At 36.6% G+C, this 19,641-nt stretch overlaps 3 protein-coding genes across 3 annotated transcripts in view; 2 read left to right on the plus strand and 1 right to left on the minus strand.

The window, feature by feature from the left end:
- The window catches only part of xylb (xylulokinase homolog (H. influenzae)), a 33,754-nt gene extending 22,070 nt beyond the window's left edge, over positions 1 to 11,684 (minus strand). The window contains exons 1-14 of the mRNA XM_084398459.1: positions 11,540 to 11,684; positions 10,554 to 10,636; positions 10,109 to 10,178; positions 9,871 to 9,951; positions 8,517 to 8,603; positions 7,262 to 7,390; positions 7,116 to 7,181; positions 6,576 to 6,648; positions 6,152 to 6,270; positions 5,988 to 6,069; positions 4,350 to 4,390; positions 3,446 to 3,561; positions 1,490 to 1,605; positions 478 to 551 (exon numbers count right to left, since the gene is read on the minus strand). Coding sequence (XP_084254585.1) covers positions 478 to 551; positions 1,490 to 1,605; positions 3,446 to 3,561; positions 4,350 to 4,390; positions 5,988 to 6,069; positions 6,152 to 6,270; positions 6,576 to 6,648; positions 7,116 to 7,181; positions 7,262 to 7,390; positions 8,517 to 8,603; positions 9,871 to 9,951; positions 10,109 to 10,178; positions 10,554 to 10,636; positions 11,540 to 11,593 — 1,191 coding nt within the window. The 5' untranslated portion in view covers positions 11,594 to 11,684. The remainder of the gene's footprint in view (positions 1 to 477; positions 552 to 1,489; positions 1,606 to 3,445; positions 3,562 to 4,349; positions 4,391 to 5,987; positions 6,070 to 6,151; positions 6,271 to 6,575; positions 6,649 to 7,115; positions 7,182 to 7,261; positions 7,391 to 8,516; positions 8,604 to 9,870; positions 9,952 to 10,108; positions 10,179 to 10,553; positions 10,637 to 11,539) is intronic.
- A 1,074-nt stretch (positions 11,685 to 12,758) lies between these two features.
- On the plus strand, positions 12,759 to 15,733 carry LOC311284381 (uncharacterized protein). The gene is made up of 2 exons (XM_084399378.1): positions 12,759 to 13,000; positions 14,525 to 15,733. Exons 1-2 carry the CDS (start codon positions 12,838 to 12,840, stop codon positions 14,962 to 14,964), a joined length of 603 nt encoding a protein of 200 aa, XP_084255504.1. The 5' UTR covers positions 12,759 to 12,837; the 3' UTR covers positions 14,965 to 15,733.
- A 451-nt stretch (positions 15,734 to 16,184) lies between these two features.
- Positions 16,185 to 19,641, plus strand: part of LOC311283989 (NEDD8 ultimate buster 1-like) — a gene marked incomplete at its 5' end in the record, with an annotated part of 33,385 nt that continues 29,928 nt past the window's right edge. The window contains 5 exons of the mRNA XM_084398802.1: positions 16,185 to 16,199; positions 16,380 to 16,489; positions 16,657 to 16,864; positions 16,969 to 17,133; positions 17,216 to 17,271. Of these exons, the coding sequence (XP_084254928.1) occupies positions 16,185 to 16,199; positions 16,380 to 16,489; positions 16,657 to 16,864; positions 16,969 to 17,133; positions 17,216 to 17,271 (554 nt within the window). The remainder of the gene's footprint in view (positions 16,200 to 16,379; positions 16,490 to 16,656; positions 16,865 to 16,968; positions 17,134 to 17,215; positions 17,272 to 19,641) is intronic.

Below are 19,641 nucleotides of genomic sequence, written 5' to 3' on the forward strand. Positions count from 1 at the left end.
CTCAAGGATTCTGAGGGAGAAAAGAGAATTGTTTCTAAACCTTAGGGTTCCCAAATTATGATCCAAAATGCAAATAGCCTTATTATAGCGCCACCTAGTGTCGGATGTGTGTCTGTGTGCCTGAGGATCAATGCACCTGCCATTTTTTTCCAGAATTTTTGGTATCTGGACCCCTAAAAATCCTAAGACTTTAGGGTGAAATGTGACCAGCATGTTTTCATGAAAAATAGCTGTTCAGAGTAAAAACACTGTAAATTCCACAGAAAGAACAAACTCACAGTCGGTGCGACTGCTGGAGGGTTAATGAGCATCTTATTGCAGGTGAACTGAACTATGACCCAATTAGCACAAATTAAGCAATTATCTGATCAGTGGCAATATTTGCAAACCCGTTCAGCCGAAGTAAATGAAGCTGAAAAGGGCAGATCAATCTGTAGCGAGTGTGTGTTGTTTACAGCACACACACTCGTGACTCACCCTTTGACCTTCAGCATTAAACCTGTGAACGCCGACAGCGGGAGGCGTAATCTCCATCACGTCGAAATACATGCCTGAAAACACACAGACGGATCAGGACAAGGACAAACGGCTCGGCTTCATCAGGCCTCATTGATTAAACACCCACGTGAGACGGCAGGGTCGTGAGAGAAGCATATGGACCCGACATCACTAATGTCTCTGAACACAGACGATCCCGTCACTGGCTGAATGAGACGGTATCATTGAGATGCTGTTTTTTAATGTATTTTTAAAAATATATTTTACATATTATTTATATATATATATATATATACACACACATATATATATATATATATATATATATATATATATATATACACACATATATATACACATGACAAAATGACAAAAAAAGTATATATATATATATATATAAATAAATAAATATATTACTTTCTATTAATGTTACAATTTAATGTTACTGGAAGAATTCTTTTTTATTTTTGTATTTTATTTTTGTATTTTAAGAAAATGAATATTTAAAAAAACTTTTTCATTTCAGTTATCATTTATTTTATTTCATCACAACGAAAATGTTCTTTATGGTTTTAGTAATTTTGCTGTGTTTTTGTCATTTTTATTGTTTTTTAAATATGTATATTTGTTATAAATTTTATTTCAGTTTAAGTTTTAGTTATTTTAGTACATTAAGTTCATCTAAATGACAATGAGAAATGTTGCTCTGGAAAATGAGCTGAAATAAAATAAAATATAAAAAATGTTAACTGATTTTATTTACTTTTTTTTTTTTTTTTATCTGTATATATATATATATATATTATTCATTTTTATTTCAGTTTGAATTTTAGTTATTTTAATACATCAAACTAAACAAAATGAAAAATGTTGCTACGAGCAACGAGCTGAATGTATTTGATTTTATAATATTTTTTAATTCAAGTATCGCAAGTGTTTTTTACGGTTTTAGTTAGCTACAATAACCCTGGTATCTACAATATTTAATCACCTAAATTTCCATTGTTTCCCATCGGTGTGGACCTCAAAGCGCTGGAGAAAAGTTCCCATGATCCTCCAGCACATTCATTTCGGATCCTCTCTCGTGTGAAAGAGCCGTTTTTAAAGCTGTGAGAGACACAAGAGAAGAGTTTCAGATGAAACACAAATAACCAGTAACTGTGACGCTCTTCACATCTAACATTCAAACTAAAACGTTCTTCCTTTGAACGCTGTGAATGCGGCTCTTCTCCTCGTCTGACAGACTGACGTGAGTGAGGCTGTAAATGAGGTCAATCTTCATTACATCTAGAAGGAGAAGCGCAGCACTTATGCGAGCCGGATTCCTTTCAACTCAGGAAACAATTTCACATCTTCAGGAAAAAGCACATGACTAAAATCACTTTTTATACATTCAGCATTGAAAGGTAAACCACCACATCTCTCCCGTAAAGAAAAACACTCAAACGTCATTTAAAACACTGCAACAAGGTCAGTGGAGAGAGAGCTGTACAGAGAACACAGTATTTACATCCTCAAACACTGAAGTGAAGACAGTGTTCAGCTGCACACGAGGACCTGAGACTCGAGAGTTATTCCTCAAACACACTGAATTATAACACAACATCAGTTCTTCTGTCAAACACTTATAGACATACACTATTAAACGCATACACAGAATCATCCAAAAAGCCAAATCTCACTAAGAAATGTCATATTTCACCCCAAAATCTAGAGAAAAAAATAGGGATGTACCGATAGGAAAATTCTGGCCGATACCGATCACCGATATATTAGCCGATACATCTAAATCCAATTTTTTTTAATAGGGGTGGTTGATTATGATTTGACTTTTCTAACTTTAGTTAGTGTGTAATGTTGCTGTTTGATCATAAACAACATCTGCAAAGTTACGACGCTCAAAGTTCAGAGCAAAGGGAGATATTTGCTTTTACAGAAATCGCTTTTTAAGGACTACAACAAACGGCTGGTAGAGACTACACCACATTCCTCCCGGGTTAGTGACATTACCAACCCTAGAATTTACATAAACCCCGCCCCCTGAACACGATTTATAGATTATCATGACAGAATATGCTAATCAATGACTAGAAGATAACTACACATAAGCTACTAATCATTCAGAAATGTCCTGTTGCTTCTACATGTTGTCACTTCTTCTTGAGTCTCTCCATCATTGTCTGACTCCGGTTTGAACATAAAAGGCTAAAAGTTTTAGACATTTTCAGTGCATGTGTGTGTGAGGTAAAAGGACACGAGCTGTTGAAGCTCCGCCCCCTGTGCCGGGAGCAGCAGCTCATTTGCATTTAAAGGGACACACACAAAAACAGTGTGTTTTTGCTCACCCTCAAAAAGTGACAATTTTAACATGCTATAAAAATATCTGTGGGGTATTTTGAGCTCAAACTTCACACACACACTCTGGGGACATCAGAGACTTATTTCACATCTTGTGAAAAGGGCATTATACCACCACTTTAAATTTTTGAGAGCCTGATTACAAAAACAAATTATTTAAATTTAAATTTAAATTATTATACCATTAAAGCATGTCCCAATCACACAATCGTAATGTTCTCATTATAATTTTATGTAGCCGATATGACTGCACATGTTGCACTGAACCTTATTTTCCTTTTTGAAGTTATTTCAATCATATTTCAAGCAATTCAAAACCATCATGTTGAACATCTGAAGTGTCTCAGCTGAAGGAAATAATACATTATTTATCGGCTTTAATATATCCGCCAAATTACCGGGCCGATAACGATAACATTAAAAATGAGCATATATTGGCCGATACCGATATGGTGGCCGATATATCGTGCATCCCTAGAAAAAAATAGATGCAATTTTGTTGAGAAAATATATAATTGTATTATGATTGTATTATTTTGTCAGTCTGACGGTAACGTACGCCCTGTTTACCGCGGATTACATGTTTTACCATATCAAAGCCATGTACGCGCTGCAGTCCACCGGGTTGCAGAAGATGTGGCCCTCGACCGTGGGTTTGGGGTCCTGGATCCACAGGAACACCGTGTCACTGGTGCCCAAACTGACCTGGAGAGAATCCAGAACAACAGCACATCTCTAACAGAGTCTGAGAACGCTTTACTAACGTTCCTATGACGTTATGAAAACGTTTTTAATTATCAGGACATTTTAATTCTGAAGTGAACTAATCCTTTAAATGTTTTTTATTAATTTGTTTTGGTCACACTTTATTTTAATGTGTCAGTATTACAGTGTAATTATACATTTAAGCACTGAGTAATAATAATTAACTACATGTACTTACTCTAGGGTTAGGGTTTGGTTTAGGGTTAATTGCATGTAATTATGCATCATTTACAGTTATTACTAAAGCAATTACATGTAACAATGACACTGTAAAATAAAGTGTTACCATTTTTTTTAAATAGTTTATATAGTCGATATAGTTTTTATTCATTTTATTTCAGTTTTAGTTATTTTAGTAACTAAATATTAGTTCATAGTAAAATTTTTATTTTAGTTAAACTAAATGAAAATAAGTAAAGTAATGCTTTTTAATATTTTATTTTATGTCATTTAAAGTTTATTTTAAGCAACCAAAATGTAATAGCGAAAACAATAGATTTAAGATTTAACCCCAAATTACTAAAACGATATTATTCAAAAGCAATAAGCAGATATATACATGTTTATGTTGTGGGGTTGACCGAAAAGTGGCCAGTTGTGAATGTGTGCAAAATATCATAACTTTCCAGCATGTCTTAAAGTGTTCGCTAGGTTTCAGCACAGCACATTTGGTGTTTAGGCCCTAATAATGTTTAGTATTTTCATAAGTTTATTAGTAAAACACTCACCGCTAGATCTCCTTCTTGTAGCCTCATACCAGCCAGAGACCCTGGAACGACACAACATTTCTCATCCTTAAAGTGAACAAATAAAGCGTCTTCCCTAATCCCTAGATATCTGCTGTTTGAACACAGACGTCACAGAGCGGATGAAGAGTGTGATGGGGTTTTGCTAACACAGTTACACAGTCATGCTTTAATCTGGAGCGCAGAGAGAGGAAGAGGAGAACACTTCAGATTTAATCACAGGTGGTCAGCGTTATTCTTGGCGGTCTTGCAGAAACCAAAAGTTCAATAAATCACCCGAAACGTCAGGCTAACAGGAGCTTCAGCGCCCGAGAAAAATGATCCCGGAATTCTAATTTCAATACAACAGGAAAAAAACAAGGAAAAAAAAAAACATTTCAGCACTTTCTAGAAAAATGAAACTTATGCTGTCAATGCGCACTAACTGTACATCAAATTACATGCAGCTGTTGGATAAAACGACTTATAGTGCTATAGTATTATTGATATATTATTATAGTATTTATTAATATTTAATTTTTTATCTTCATTTTAGTTTGTTTTAGTCATTTTGCTATGTGCTAATAATTAATTAAATAATCATAATGTCAAATTAAAGTAAATAATGTTAAAATAAAAGCAATCAAAATAAAAGATGAGATATATCGTTTGTTTCCGTGCATGTGCCCATTAACCAGCGTCAGAGAACCCGTGAACATGCAAATGTGCTGTTCAATTATTGAAATATTAAATTAAAATCTCAGGGGGACTCCCAAGAAAATATTTGAGCTCAAAGGGGTTCGGCTGACAAAAACCGTTTGGGAAAAATTAATTAATATTAATTCACCTCAGCGGTCGTTCTAGGCACTTTTGTGCGAGGTATTAATTCCACAAAATTATCATGACCACGGGTTCAGAAGACACATATATTTGTAAATCCACCAAATTACAAACTATATTTCTAATATAATTTATATTCATTTAAAAAAATGCATATATGACTATATATGAATATATTGAATATATATTATTACATACATATATATATATTCAGTATATAGTAAAAATATATAAATTCATATTAATAATATTAGTAACATAAATTGTTACTTTAACAGTTATAGCTAAAGTATTTTAATATATATAAAATAATAATAAAATAATAATTTTATTATATACAAAATATTAATAAAAATGAAATAGTAATAAATATTCATATATATATATATATATATATGAATATTTATTACTATTTCATTTTTATTATTATTTTATATATAAATATATCTATTATTATTATTATTATATATATATATTTTTTTTTTTTATTACTTTTTTACAATCGCATTTTTTTTCTGTGTTCATTTTTAATTCAAGTCAATGTTTTAGTAATTATGTTTTTGTAATTTTTTATTAGTTTTAGTTTTTTTTACATACATCTATGTGATTTTTAATTTTGATTATTGTTTTATATATTATATACAGTATATGTGTGTGTGTGTGTCTCGGAATGGCTGCACATGGAGAGATGTATAGTGTGTTGCTGCTGCCATCTACAGTCAGGAAGAGCTCATCATTATTCTGATGCTGGTCCGTCTGTAACACACGATCACAGACACACAGAACATGAGCAGGCTTTACCAGGGTTGTCTCCAGTGAAGGCCACCACTTTACAGCTCTGAGGAAACCCGTAGCGTTCAGTGTAATACGGAGACACACAACCCTGTGAAAGAGACAAACTTCATCACTTCAGGCCTCAAAACATCAAAGTCAGACATCTTTACAGTAATATCAATCTAAATCACCAGAACATCTGTAGACGGCGCGAGATCACCGAGTCTTTCAGCCAACTCCGGCGCTGTGGCGTCCAAACACGCCTGAGACCAGCGCTTCTCACTAATGTCCATCAGATTCATCCCAGAACCTTCACGTGAAGAGAAACACACATGATCAGACTGTGTGAGATTCAATGCAGTTTAGTTATAAAGACTTCATGTCCAGAAAGATCCTTCTTAATAATTCACACTTTAATACTCCAGCTCAAGCTTCTTCATCTGATCACAGTTTTATATTCACAGCTGATTCAACTGGGACAATATTCTACAGGAAAGTCATCAGTGAGTTATTTATAATGCATCATTTCTTGACATAGCGTGAGCGATCAGAGGACAGAGGACAGAGAGGTCGGAGGTCAATCAAACACAGTTTCACAGTGAAGAACGAGCGTACCGTCGCTGTAGTCGATCGCCGCGTACTCGCCCAGGAACAGCGATGAGGCGAAACTGCTGATCAGTGATATCCTCTGAAAACATACACACATTTACATAAAGTCTATATATAATTATAATTACACACACACACATATATATCAATCATGAGAAACATTTATTAAATCATGATGGATATTTATTTATTACTGAAACAAATGTGTTTACAGCTGTTCACTTGAATATAATTAAATTACTATTTACATAATAAAAAATAAAAAATATATTTTATCAACAAAATAATTATTTTAAATTCTATAATAATTTTTTGATAAAAATATACTTTTCATATAAGATTTAATAATATAATTTTTTTTAATTTACATAAATTCTAAATAATTATAATTACACACACACATATATATTTATATCATAATTCATATTTAAAGTAGTTTGATGAGCAGTTTCTTTCCTGTGTTGATTTATTTCCTACTGAAACATACATTTTTATGTGATAAACAAACTTTTCCCTTTATATGTCATTCATTGATCAGAGTTTTACCTCCGACTCGCTGAACTCATTCGGCTTCAAGCGAGAAATCTTTGCGATCTGATTTCCAGTGAAGCGCTGTTTGACAAATACAGAAAATGTCAAGTAATTAATATTATTTATTATCATTATAGATAATCTATATAACACAGATTTACCTCATAGGCTCGTGAGCCAGTGATGTCAGCAAGCCTTTGAGCGCCTCCTACTGTCTCCTCCAGGAACTGACACTGAGCGGACGTGCTGGAGTCCATCCAAACCGGACTGTCCCGCAGCGCAAAACTGTCCTACAGCACACACACACAATACATATATGTGACCCTGGACCACAAAAACAGTCACATGGGTACATTTTTTGATTCATACATCATCTGAAAGCTGAATAAATACACTTTCACCATTGCTGTATGGTTTGTTAGGATATGACAATATTTGGCTGAGATACAACTATTGATAATCTGGAATCTGAGGGTGCAAAAAAATCGAAACATTGAGAAAATCTCCTTTAAAGTTGTGCATTTATGTTGGCGATTGTGCTGCATTCACTCACACAAATAAATGTACAAAATATCTTCATGGAACATGATCTTTACTTAATATCCTAATGATTTTAGGCATAAAAGAAAAATCGATAATTTTGACCCATACAATGTGCCACAGATATACCCGTGCGACATGTGACTGGTTGTGGTCCAGGGTCACATATACACACCCAGCAAGCAATTCTGCGTTTAACAGACATCTAATAGCCGTCCAAACACAGCCCTGACATCTAGGCTAAACAAGACGAAATTTGGGCTGTCAGTGAAAATGTAATAGACGTCTAACCATCGCCCTAGAATAGACTAGCTATCAGATAGATAACACAGAAATGAAATGAGTGAAGAAATGAAACCAAACGCCTTGTAATCTCTGTTTACTTTGCTTACATGATGGAATCTCATAAATCTTGCAAGTTATTTTGGCAAAAACGACATGTAACCAAATTCAAGGTTATTTTGGCTAGAAGCGGCCGGACTATATCGGGTCTAGTTGACCTTGATGGGGAAATGATGGCTATTGCTTGCTGGGTATACACTACTATACACACAAGCTCTAAATAAGCAATGCCACTATAAAACACTTCATATTTATGTGGACTGAGGGTGTTGTATCTCCCACTTCAACATGCAATGTAAGATTTTATACAGAACAAACACACTGTTCCACAACATCTGGCCTGTGCATCAGATAATCTCTGGAGGCTTGTGTCATCAGACATCAGGTGGAGTATTAACCATTACTGATGGACATTAGACCCGAAACAAACAGTGTGAGCGCGAGGACAGTGAGGAGAATCGCACAGTTCACCGTGTCTCAGTAATCCTCAGAGCAACACCAGTACGTGAGAGAAGGGAAACTGATGTTCGTCACCTGTAGAAGGACGTGTAGATGTTTCTGCGGGTCCAGATGATTGAGGGTTTGTCTCGTGCCCTTCCTCCAGAACACACTGCCGTGTTGCTGAAACATACATTAAAGAAATGAGATTAAACATCAGTCCAAACATGCAGTAAAATCCAGGCCTGAACTGAAATCAACAGAATTGTATATATATATTCTGTAAAAAATATTTAATGCAGCATCCGTTTTTAGCATTACTGCATATGATCACGAAAACAATAAAAACAATAACTAAATGTGACATTTATAATAATGGATTTATGTGAATATTGTTTTAAGTTTACTTAAATTAAAAGTTGTTATATTTTTAAAGCCAATTAAATAAGGCTTTCAATTATACTGTACTGTTGAATGGCAATAATTACTTAAAATTACATAAAAAAAAACGTCCTTATGCCTTTTCTACATTCATTTGGAGATTCAATGTGAATTTGTGCATTTCAATATAAAAAAAAATGTATTTTAGGAGTGATTAGATAGATGGATGGATAGATGGATGGATTTGCTAAACACGTCGTAAACATATGTTGCAGTCTTATATTGAATATAATATAATATGTAATATACTGTAATAAGTATAATATTTATATTAGTGCTATTTTTTTTTGAAAATATACCTGTTTTTTTGTTGTTGCTATGACTAAAATTTAGAAATGTCTGTCAATCACAAAGTTCATGAGTTTTCTTTTCTTTTCATGAGTGTCAGTTTAATAAATGTTAAATGTTTTACACATTTTACCATGTTCAAATACAGAGAATCCCGAAAATTCCCCCCAAATCAACACTGAAAATTCACATTTAAAAAATACTGATCATCATTATGAGGGACGATTTATTTCAGATAATCAAATAGTATATGTGTGACCCTGAATCACGTCTCCAGTCACATGTCGCACGGGTATATCTGTGGCAATAGCCAACAATACATTGTATGGGTCAAAATTATTGATTTTTGTTTTATGCCAAAAAATATTAGGATATTAAGTAAAGATCATGTTCCATGAAGATATTTTGTAAATTTTCTACAATAAATATATAAAACATGTATTTGTGTGAGTGAATGCAGCACAATCGCCAACATAAATGCACAACTTTAAAGGAGATTTTCTCAATGTTTAGATGTTTTTGCACCCTCAGATTCCAGATGTTCAATAGTTGTGTCTCGGCCAAATATTGTCCTATCATAACAAACTATACATCAATGGAAAGCGTATTTATTCAGCTTTCAGATTATGCATACATCGTCAATTTCATACAATTGACCCATGTGACTGGTTGAATGGTACAGGGTCATATTATACTACATAAATAACCCATTAAAAGTCACCTGTCCACTGCCTGAGACGGCCTTCACTCGAGAGAAGTCAAACCCAGCGTTCCTCATTTTCTCCAGGAGAATGTCAAGCGCCTGGAGTCCGAACACACAAACAGCACAACAGATGTCAACACAACACAACACACGAGGAATCACTGTAGGTTAGACATGTTCTTCGCCACTGTCATCATGTATTATACAGTATATCTAGCCCTCTTCTACATGTGTGTTGAAGGACCCGTCTGTTTACCTTCACCCACATGAGCGCTGGAGACGTGACCGTCAGCTGATCCGTGTGGATATGAACTCCTCCATGAGTCCTGCAGAAACACACAGGGAAAAATCAGGATCCTGAGGAAAACAACTGTGTTACTGGACACAAAAAGCATATCAGGAAATATAAAAATTGTGAATTCCAGGCCTGGAAAACTAATGGACATCATCATTGACATCACTATACCAAATATAATTGTGTGTATTTATGCTTATCTAAAAAACTTTATTGCTTATAAATTGTTCTTTATGAGTTTTTATATTGTTCTTTATTATAATAATTCCTTATCCAGTCATTAATAATAATTCCTTATCCAGTAATCATGGATCATGGGAACCCTGTACAACAGAAATTTGATATATAAAAGTATAATAAGCAGCACTTTGGCGCCTTCAAACCATGAAGTGAGTGAATGTGATACCTGAACTCCGGCAGCTCGCTGTCGAACTGAACACTGCTCTGATGAACAACCGCAAGCTTTCCATCAATCGCGACCACTTTCAGCTTAAAAGATCAAATCAGGACGTTACGTTTCAGTTTAAAACGGTCTGCATCAGTTTAATGTACAGTTATATTCATGCATTTGGCTGATGATTTTATTCAAAGCTATTTTCAGTGCATTCAAGGTATGCATTTTATCATGAACCCAAGTTTTATGATGTTATTAATTCAATTGCATGTGTCCTCTTGCCCACCCCAGGCTCATTTAATGATTTTGTTGTCAAATTCACACTTTTTGAGCTCTAGGTGATCTCTCATCCGGATCTGTGGGTCAACACAAATATCTGACCAAATATTCAAGATTCTGAGGGATCAAAGGTCACTGAAAAGCCACTGATTGACCATTAATCTTAGTGTCGGTGCACTGATTACACTCAGAGGCAGATTCTACTAAATGTGAATTTAAGAGTTCTTTCTAAGCATCTTCATGATGATTGTCGGCACTTTACTGTTCCTCATGTACATACATGTACATAAGGATAAGGCTACTTATTACAATAACTGGGTGGGTAATAATAACTAGGTACTAACCCTGAACCTACCTCTAAACCAATGTAGTTACCTTATATTAACCAGTACTTTCTAAGGTAATACACTGTAAGTATAACGAGTACAATGAAATATCATGGTACTTTTTTTTCTTTCTTTTTTTTTAACTTGTAGGCTACCATAGTTTTACCGTGATATTTTTAAAATAACTGTAAGTACCACGTAAATATCATGGTAAATCACTGTACTATAGTAGTACTACACTGCTTTTTGTAAGTGACTCATCATGCAATTATTTCTCCAGGACGTCTCTTATAAAAATCTAGACACTGACATGTTTATATATAAACACCCCTCTTCATTAAAAGCGTGCGTGCGTGTGTGTGTGTGCGTGCATGTGTCTGTGTGTGTTTCTACCTGTTGCGTGCTGAAATCAAACCCAAGAAAACACGAATCTGCTACTTCAGCCATTCAGATCACAAACATCCCGCCATCGAACGCTACAGTAGCGAAGGCTTACATCATTAATATTCATGAGGACGCTAACGCAAACTTCCTGGAGCGACAGTCATGTGACCTACTTAATATTCATAAGCTCAACCTTCACCATGGCTGGATTCGTCCATCCACCCGCTGACTAGAGTTCCACTCACCAATCACGTCGGCGAACTGCATGTAGCCTAATGAATATTCATGACCTGAGCGAGCATGTGATATTAACAGGTACAGGACGCTTAAAGGGACTGCGCATCTCCGAAATAACAAGTTGTGCAAAGTTTCATGAACTTTAACCTGTAGCCCAAGGCATGTCCGTTGTGTATTTAATGTCATGTGCTTTAGAAATATGTATTTAAAACAGCTCATTTACTATTTTTTTCAGCACATAATATTCAGAAACAGGAAACTAGCCTAATTAATGTCTGAGACAATTCATGGAAGTATCAGAGGAAGTGAACAGGAAAAAGAGAAGATTAAACATGCACGTGTAAAAATATTGATAACGTATTCACACCACAGTCATTTAAGTGTATGTGTGAAATAAAGCAGCCATGCAATTTGAGGTGAATTTAAATTACTGAAGTGTTAAATTGTATTTTGTCAAAGTGAGTTGGGTGTTGGATACTGTGTCATGTAAATGTATATTTTAGTTTAAATGAAACACATTTCAGCTGAGAGAAAGAGAGAATTTAAGGCATTTTCAAACGATATTTTTTTTGTGTGCAATGATATTCATGTCTCAGTTAATTACTAACCATATTGCATACATGATTTATTTCAATTTTGCACGCAATTCACCTAAACAAACTACAATCTTACTTGGCCAATACACTTCAACTTTAACACAAGTACGTGCTAAATGAGTTCACCTCACCCACTGCATCAACAATACTGTGCAAACATGCTGAGGAACTGGATGATTAATGAAATTATGAAGTTTAACCGCATAATTTTCTTTTTCTAATGTCATTCTTTTGCCTTATTTATTTGTCTCTCACACAGACTTTGCACATCATATGAATATTAATATATAAATATTGCACATGAATATAACATTGTCTTTGCAAACAGAACAACCTTGGATTGCCCTGGTTTGTTTGCACTTTGATGCAACTCTTGAAGGAAATGCCCACAAAGCACACATCCACACGAGATCTTCTGCTGAGGGAGATCAAGCTGCATTTATGATCATACTTCAATAAAAGTGTGTTATCAGGATGAAGCCTTGCTGTTGCTCATATTCAGATGTGTGGGGGGAGATGAGGACAGTTCACTCGGAGCACAGCAGCGTTAGGATGGACATCGCACTGTTAACAGAGCAATACAACTCCATCAGAGACGAGCAGAGACGGCAGACACGCGTGCTGTGCTTCAAAACAGGTACGAATGTTGTTTGGGTTTACTCAGCTAACAGAGAACGTTCTCAGAACGTTTAGAGAACGTTCAAAAGTAACGCTCTGTTCGAAGAATGATAAAAAATGGAACGTTAAATGTTAAAAGAAAAAACGGTTTTAAAACAGTTAAAAAATTCGACGTTATGTAGCCTATTCCAAAACACTAGAAATACAATAATATTAGTTGTATGAATTAATTATCCTATCGTGCGTGCATTTGTTGCATCTAAATGTTAAACACAGGAGAATGTCTTTTAAAGGTTATGTTTATGTACCTTATCACATAAACTTGTCCGGGGCAAGTTGTCACACACTTTACTTCATGGACTGAACATTTCTCGGGGTGGGCTATTATCAAAACTCAATAAATGCATGGACAGAAATGTTGATATATATATATATATATATATATATATATATATATATATATATATATATATATAGTGCTTTCACTATCATTACCCATGTAGGGAGGAAAAAATAAAACCAAAATGCATGAAGAAAAAAAAAAATCATGTGGCAGCCCCACCCTGGTCTTATGTGAAATCCTGTAGTGCAATCTTCTTTATTTACAGTAGCTTTTGTCCTAATGTTTGTCACTGTGGTTTTATTATTTTCACTCATTACTCAACGTACAAAACCACTGATAGAGAAAACAGACATTTGACCTTAAATACCCAGCGATCAAAATATGTTCTAAGATCGGTTTGCTAACGTTGTCATTTAGTTATGAAAATGTTATTTATATTATTTCTTTAATGCAACTCTTTCCAAGATTCCATTTCGTGATTTTGCAAACATTATGGGAACGTATTACTTTTGAATGTTCTCTGAATATTCTGAAACAAGTAGCCTATTAACATTTTTTTTTAAAACATGTCCAACTAAAATATTTCAGAAATAAAAACGCTCCATGAACAATGTATAAATAACGTTTTGAGAGCATAATTAAAGGCCAGATAACAAGTCATGATTTAGGCCTACATTCATATTTAACCCCTTATCTTTCCCTCGCGTTTTGTAACACACTTTCCCTCGCGGGTCACAATGTTTTTTTTTTTTGTCTGTCCAGAAAGCTTAATTTATTTCATTTTGATAATATGTTTTCTATTTTTAATGCAACATTTATTTATTTTTTCCATTTATTTACCATTAAATTACTAGATTTAAGCACATTCCTCACATTCTTTCAATCATTCATTCAAAATAACTCACAATTTCGTGCCTAAACCTTTTAATTCAGCTCTAAATATTGCATTGGGTGTCTTTGCCGACCTCTTGTGGGAAAATATTAACATAACATGATATTTCAGGACTCTTGCCACTTGATGGCGTTAAAGCTCTAAAGTGCGACAAAAGTCCTAAGGGTCTTGAATCACTCTGATAAACACTCAATTTTTATTTTATTTTTTCTTCAAAATTGATCTCCGGGTCATATGTCCCGAGGGAAGAATGATGATCATATGATGTTGTATATAATGACAAATGCTCTTCTTGTGTTCATCTACAGCACAAAACAGTGAAGAGATAAATGGTGAACATCTAGTCGACGTGCTTCCCGTGTTCCAGGTCAAGCGTTCTCCTTCAGTGCAAGCACCGGTCAGTGAGTTTGCAGTGGATTGCGCTGGCGGTCAGTGGCGCACACATCCGGACGCTCACCGCCTCACACACACCACATCTGGACATGCACACAGGAGTCACGTGTCTTCTGAAGCCTCCAGCACGAGCTCAGACTCAGAACGGCTCTCGGACTCTCTCGATCTGAGGATGAAGAACGCCAGTGCTCTGAACCCCAGGACGTGTTCTGCTCCAGCGGTTCTGACCCGTCAGATGAGCTTCGGGAGTTATCGCTCCACTCCTGCAGGATCCAAACACCAGCCGTTCCCTCAGAGGAAAAGCCTGAGGAAGTCTGAGGCCGCCAGGAGACTCGGCCTGTACGCGTCATTTTAACCAGGATAAACTGTGATGATACAAACCGACAGGAGCGTACATATCGCTTTACTGTATAATTAAGTAACCCTAATTTCTTAATTTATCTTTGTAAAGAAACCTCATTGATTAACTGGCTACTCTCTGCTGTCTCAGACGACGACATCACTTCCTGTCGGCCAGCGTAACTTCTGTTGGGTGCAATTCGCAACCTCACCACTATATCCACTAGAAAAATCACACACTGCACCTTTTAGAACATTCGTTCAAAGTTATCTGGTCTCTAATAATGCTCTCAAAATTCCATAATTCATCGAACTGTTCTGAAACGTTGTAGTTTGTTTGACATTTTTAAATGTTACTTGTTTCGGAATGTTCAGAAAACATTCAAAAGTAACAATCGAACGTTCTTAACTTCATGGGAACATTCTTAGAACATGCTTTTGGCAAAAAATGTGCAGAAAATATTTCATACTTTTATTTGCTATATACCAGTAGTATTTTGACAAAAATGGTCTGACAACAAAAACAGTGGCTTTATTTCATTGACTGAGTAGCTGGTTGATACTTATGTAGCTTGTGAAGAAAGCTCAAAACATTGTTACATATTGATATGCATTGGTTTATAACACATAAACATTGATATTACTCGAGTCAAGTTATGGAATGATGAGAGACACCATGATTTGCATCATATCATATGTTTCCTTTGAATAGTTTGCACTATCACTAATTGTCTAATCAATGTTTGATATACACTGTTATTTTTTTAAATAAAACAACAATACTATATCAGTCTTTCTACTTCAACATTTCATGTTTAATTCATTGTGTCACTTCTTGTTTCTTTGTAATTATTGGTGAAAAGTTTGCAAAGTAAGTTTCAGTGTAAATAATGCAAACACAATCAGTCTGTGTAACCTGACACTGATATTTATGTAATATAAACATTGATCATTTAAAAACATCTCTATTGAATAATATATATTAATTTATAATAATCAAATTGTAATATTAGAACAAAGTATACAATAGTATGCGAACATATTTTAAAAAACAGAATCTGTCACACACACACACACACACACACACACACACACACACACACACACACACACACACACACACACACACACACACACACACACACAGCCAGAGTACATAACAACTATTAATTTAATAAAAGCTCTATATTAATGACATATATTACATATAAATTGTTTCTCTTTTTTTTATTGACAATGTTCTCCAAACAGGTGCTTTATATCGAATGGAGTTAACTCATTTTTAGCTGGATATATTACAAATTAGTGAAGTAAGTCATGTGAACTCTCAGGAACAAGCATTTCCTCCTTTACGAGTGTTTTAAATAAATAAAAAGAATAAATAATATCATCATTATAAACATAAATCAAAAAATTAAAACTAACAAAAAGAGTTCATCCCCAGTCCAGCAGGAGGTGCTAAAAGCAACAACAACAAAAAAAGAAACCAGGAAGAAAACAACAACAACAACATATCACGTGTGCGCAGCGCAGCAGAGTGGGTGAGACGTCCTCAACATCTCGACAACTGATATATTTAATCACATTGACAACACATACACATACATATGAATAACATCTATATAAATCGTCTAAATGTGTCTACTCGCTGGTGTTATTTTATGCGTATAAATAGTGTATGACTTAATGGTATATTCTGGATTTCTAGGGGATTTCCATCCATTCAAGAGCTGCTGGTTTCAGTTTCAGTTCCAGACGCGTTTGATTCCGATCCTCTTCATCTCTGCTGGTTTGCAGCGTTGGATGAGCAGCACATCCAGGCCCGGCTGATCACTCTCCTCCGGCAGGACAACATCCGTCTGTGGCTCGAGCCCTTCACGACGGACACCGGAGACCCGGAGCTCCACAACTTACAGGTGAGCGAGCGGGTGTGAGGGAGAGAGAGAATGTGTGTGTGAGTGAAACACCTGCTGCTCGATCACCTGTTTCTCTTATAATTGCTTTCATCTCTTCTGCTCAGGAACTGGCTGTGAAATACGCTCCTGTCACTGGCTTCACTGTGGAGGAAGTGATGTCATCGCTGGAGGTCCTCAGATCAGACACCAGCAGGAAAGATGAAGGGAATAAAGAGTTTAAAGAGACGTCAGTGGCTTCGCTTAAGCTTCAATTGCCTGGAGGAGGAGAGGTGCGGGATCATGCGTTCAGATTCACTCTTACTCAACTGTTTACTGATTTAACTCTGTGTTTGTTGTTTCCTTCAAAAAAAGAAAAGTAAAGTTTTTAAAACCAAACTGGACATCACCACACAAGAGCTGAAGAACCGGTGAGTCGAGACATGTTACAATACAGACATATTACAGAAGAGGGAAAGAACAGAATAAATGATGCAAACTGCATTAGGGGGCGATCACACCTAACGGTGCACAGCACTTTACCATCACACAGAACGAGCAGTGCGCTGAGTTTTTTATGTTACTAGGCAACCACTGAAACAGCTGTCCTGTCAGTCAAGTAAACGTCAAATCAGCCTTTTATTATCTTTATTTACTTTCTGTTAACATTATGGTAGTTATGGTTCGTGAAGTCGTTAAGCTCCTGGTAACCTGCGAGAGCACCACAAGTTTATCCTCCATCCTCGCACTCTCCTGGCGTTCAAGCAACTGTAGCTTTCATCACTAAAACAGAAGGCCCGCCTCTCACTTAATTCGATTGAGGCAAACCTTCGGCCATCGCGTGGTCAGCGCGTCCCCCTCCCGGGGGGAACGAGACAGTGAGAAGAACATCCGACAATGCGTGTTCTCGCTCGTTGCAAAGAGGTCGACCTCCGCTCTGCCGAAACGCTTCCATATCAGCTGAACCGTCCCGGGGTGAAGCCTCCATTCCCCTTGAGGAATCCCGCTCCTCGAGAGCATGTCCGCCCCGCGGTTCAGAATACCGGGGATGTGAGCGTCGGGAAAACTCACCGGGGGTCGAACCTCGACTCCGCGATTGGGGGGGGGCCCACCAGCGGCTCGGTGGCGGCAGTGGGCCCGATCCCAGCTGCTGTGCGAGCTTCATCCCGCCTGGCCCTGAGAGCTCGTTAGGGTTAGACACATGTCTGCGCAGTGTTCGCAAGACCCGCCATCCTTGAGGGCTGACTCGGCATCGGCCAGCCCCATGCACTCGACGCAGAACAGGTGCGTGTCTGGGGGCACTATGGGGCCCGAGCATAAGTTACAAGTGGTCGCCATCGGATGCAGAAGACAGTAGAGGTATCTCCGCGAATATCCTTTTGTAAGTTGGAGTATCAGCTTTCTAGCACACGATTTGAGCGGAGAGGAGAGGAGTTCCCATATACGACGTCACATCTGTAATGTCGAAGTTCTGTAGCCTTGATAGGGAACGCGAGGCGCAGCAGGCGCATAAACAGTGCGCAGAACGCTCGCTGCCATAGGAAACCACTTGAAAAAAGGCACCTCTCACTGCAAAAAAACGCGACAGGTGTGATCGGCCCCTTAAAGGAGAAGTTCGGTATTTTACACATAAAGCCCTGTGTACAGATCGTTTCTGATGAAATATAACGGTTAAGATTAAAATTTGGACACATGCTGCTGTCCCGAGAATTTTAGGTTTCTTTTGCCCCCCCCCCCCCCCCCCCCCCCCCACGAGTGGTCAGGGGTGTTCACTGATATGCTCACACAAAAATCGCTGCAAAATATGCTTTCCAACAGATTTTATCGTAGTTTTTGTCCAACTCCATTGACTTGTATTGGATGTGCTGTGAGGTACGGTATTACTCCGCGCGGAAACTCAAATGGGGTTGTTTTCTTCTTCTTCTTCTTCTTGTTTTTTTTTTTTTTGCGGCGGATCGCAAACAAATATGAAAGATAGGCTAGATAAGACAAATATGAATATGTTACTACACAACGCTAATAAGAGATCCAGTAAAGACAGCATTTGAATTCGCCACATAAGTAATAACATCGCTGCGAGATCTAGTGAGAAACATTCACATTTCTCCGTTATTAACGGATCAAACAGCGCGTGGAAACCAGGAAGAAACATTGTGCCATGAATGAACTATCCAGTGTTAACTGTCCACAGATCAGCAACATTCACCATGGATTTACTGTAGTAACACACTACGTTAAGTGCAACCATGAAAGTTCGGCAGGAATAGTAGGCTATAATGCCTTCAAGTAACATTATGTCGGTTTTATTTTGACATTATGTTAATCTGAACTAAAATAAACCTTTGTTTATAACTACTACAATATTACATTTCATTTTTTCCAAGGAGCTGTTTTGTCTCTCAGTATATTTTCCTGCTTTTTTGTCCTTGGCCAATCACATGCCTGAGGATTGTTCCAGTGCACATATGCAGCCATTCTGGAGGTGGGGGGGAAAGCAAAATAAACCTAAAATTCTCGGGACAGCAGCATGTGTCCAAATTTTAATCTTAACCGTTCTATTTCATCAGAAACGATCTGTAAACAGGGCTTTAAGTGTAAAATACCGAATTTTTTTTTGTGTGTTGATTCAGTTCAATAACTGTAAAGTTCATAAATTATGAAACAAGATCAGTTCAGTTCAATTCTATTAGCAGTTCTACAGAGGACAATGGTGTCATTATTCAGTTCAGTTCATAACAGTGTTGCAAAATTAATAATTTCTGAAGTGTAAATGTTGATTTCTTGGTGAATCATTTCTGAAG

The sequence above is a fragment of the Rutilus rutilus genome (assembly GCF_951802725.1).
Source record: "Rutilus rutilus genome assembly, chromosome: 24".
NCBI classification, from domain to species: Eukaryota; Metazoa; Chordata; class Actinopteri; order Cypriniformes; family Leuciscidae; genus Rutilus; species Rutilus rutilus.

Excerpts from the sequence above, each read along its gene's own strand:
- LOC311284381 (XM_084399378.1), top strand. The coding sequence starts at position 12,838 with ATGAAGCCTTGCTGTTGCTCATATTCAGATGTGTGGGGGGAGATGAGG. Across the intron at positions 13,001-14,524 it reads CGTGCTGTGCTTCAAAACAG|CACAAAACAGTGAAGAGATA; the intron begins GTACGAATGTTG and ends GTTCATCTACAG.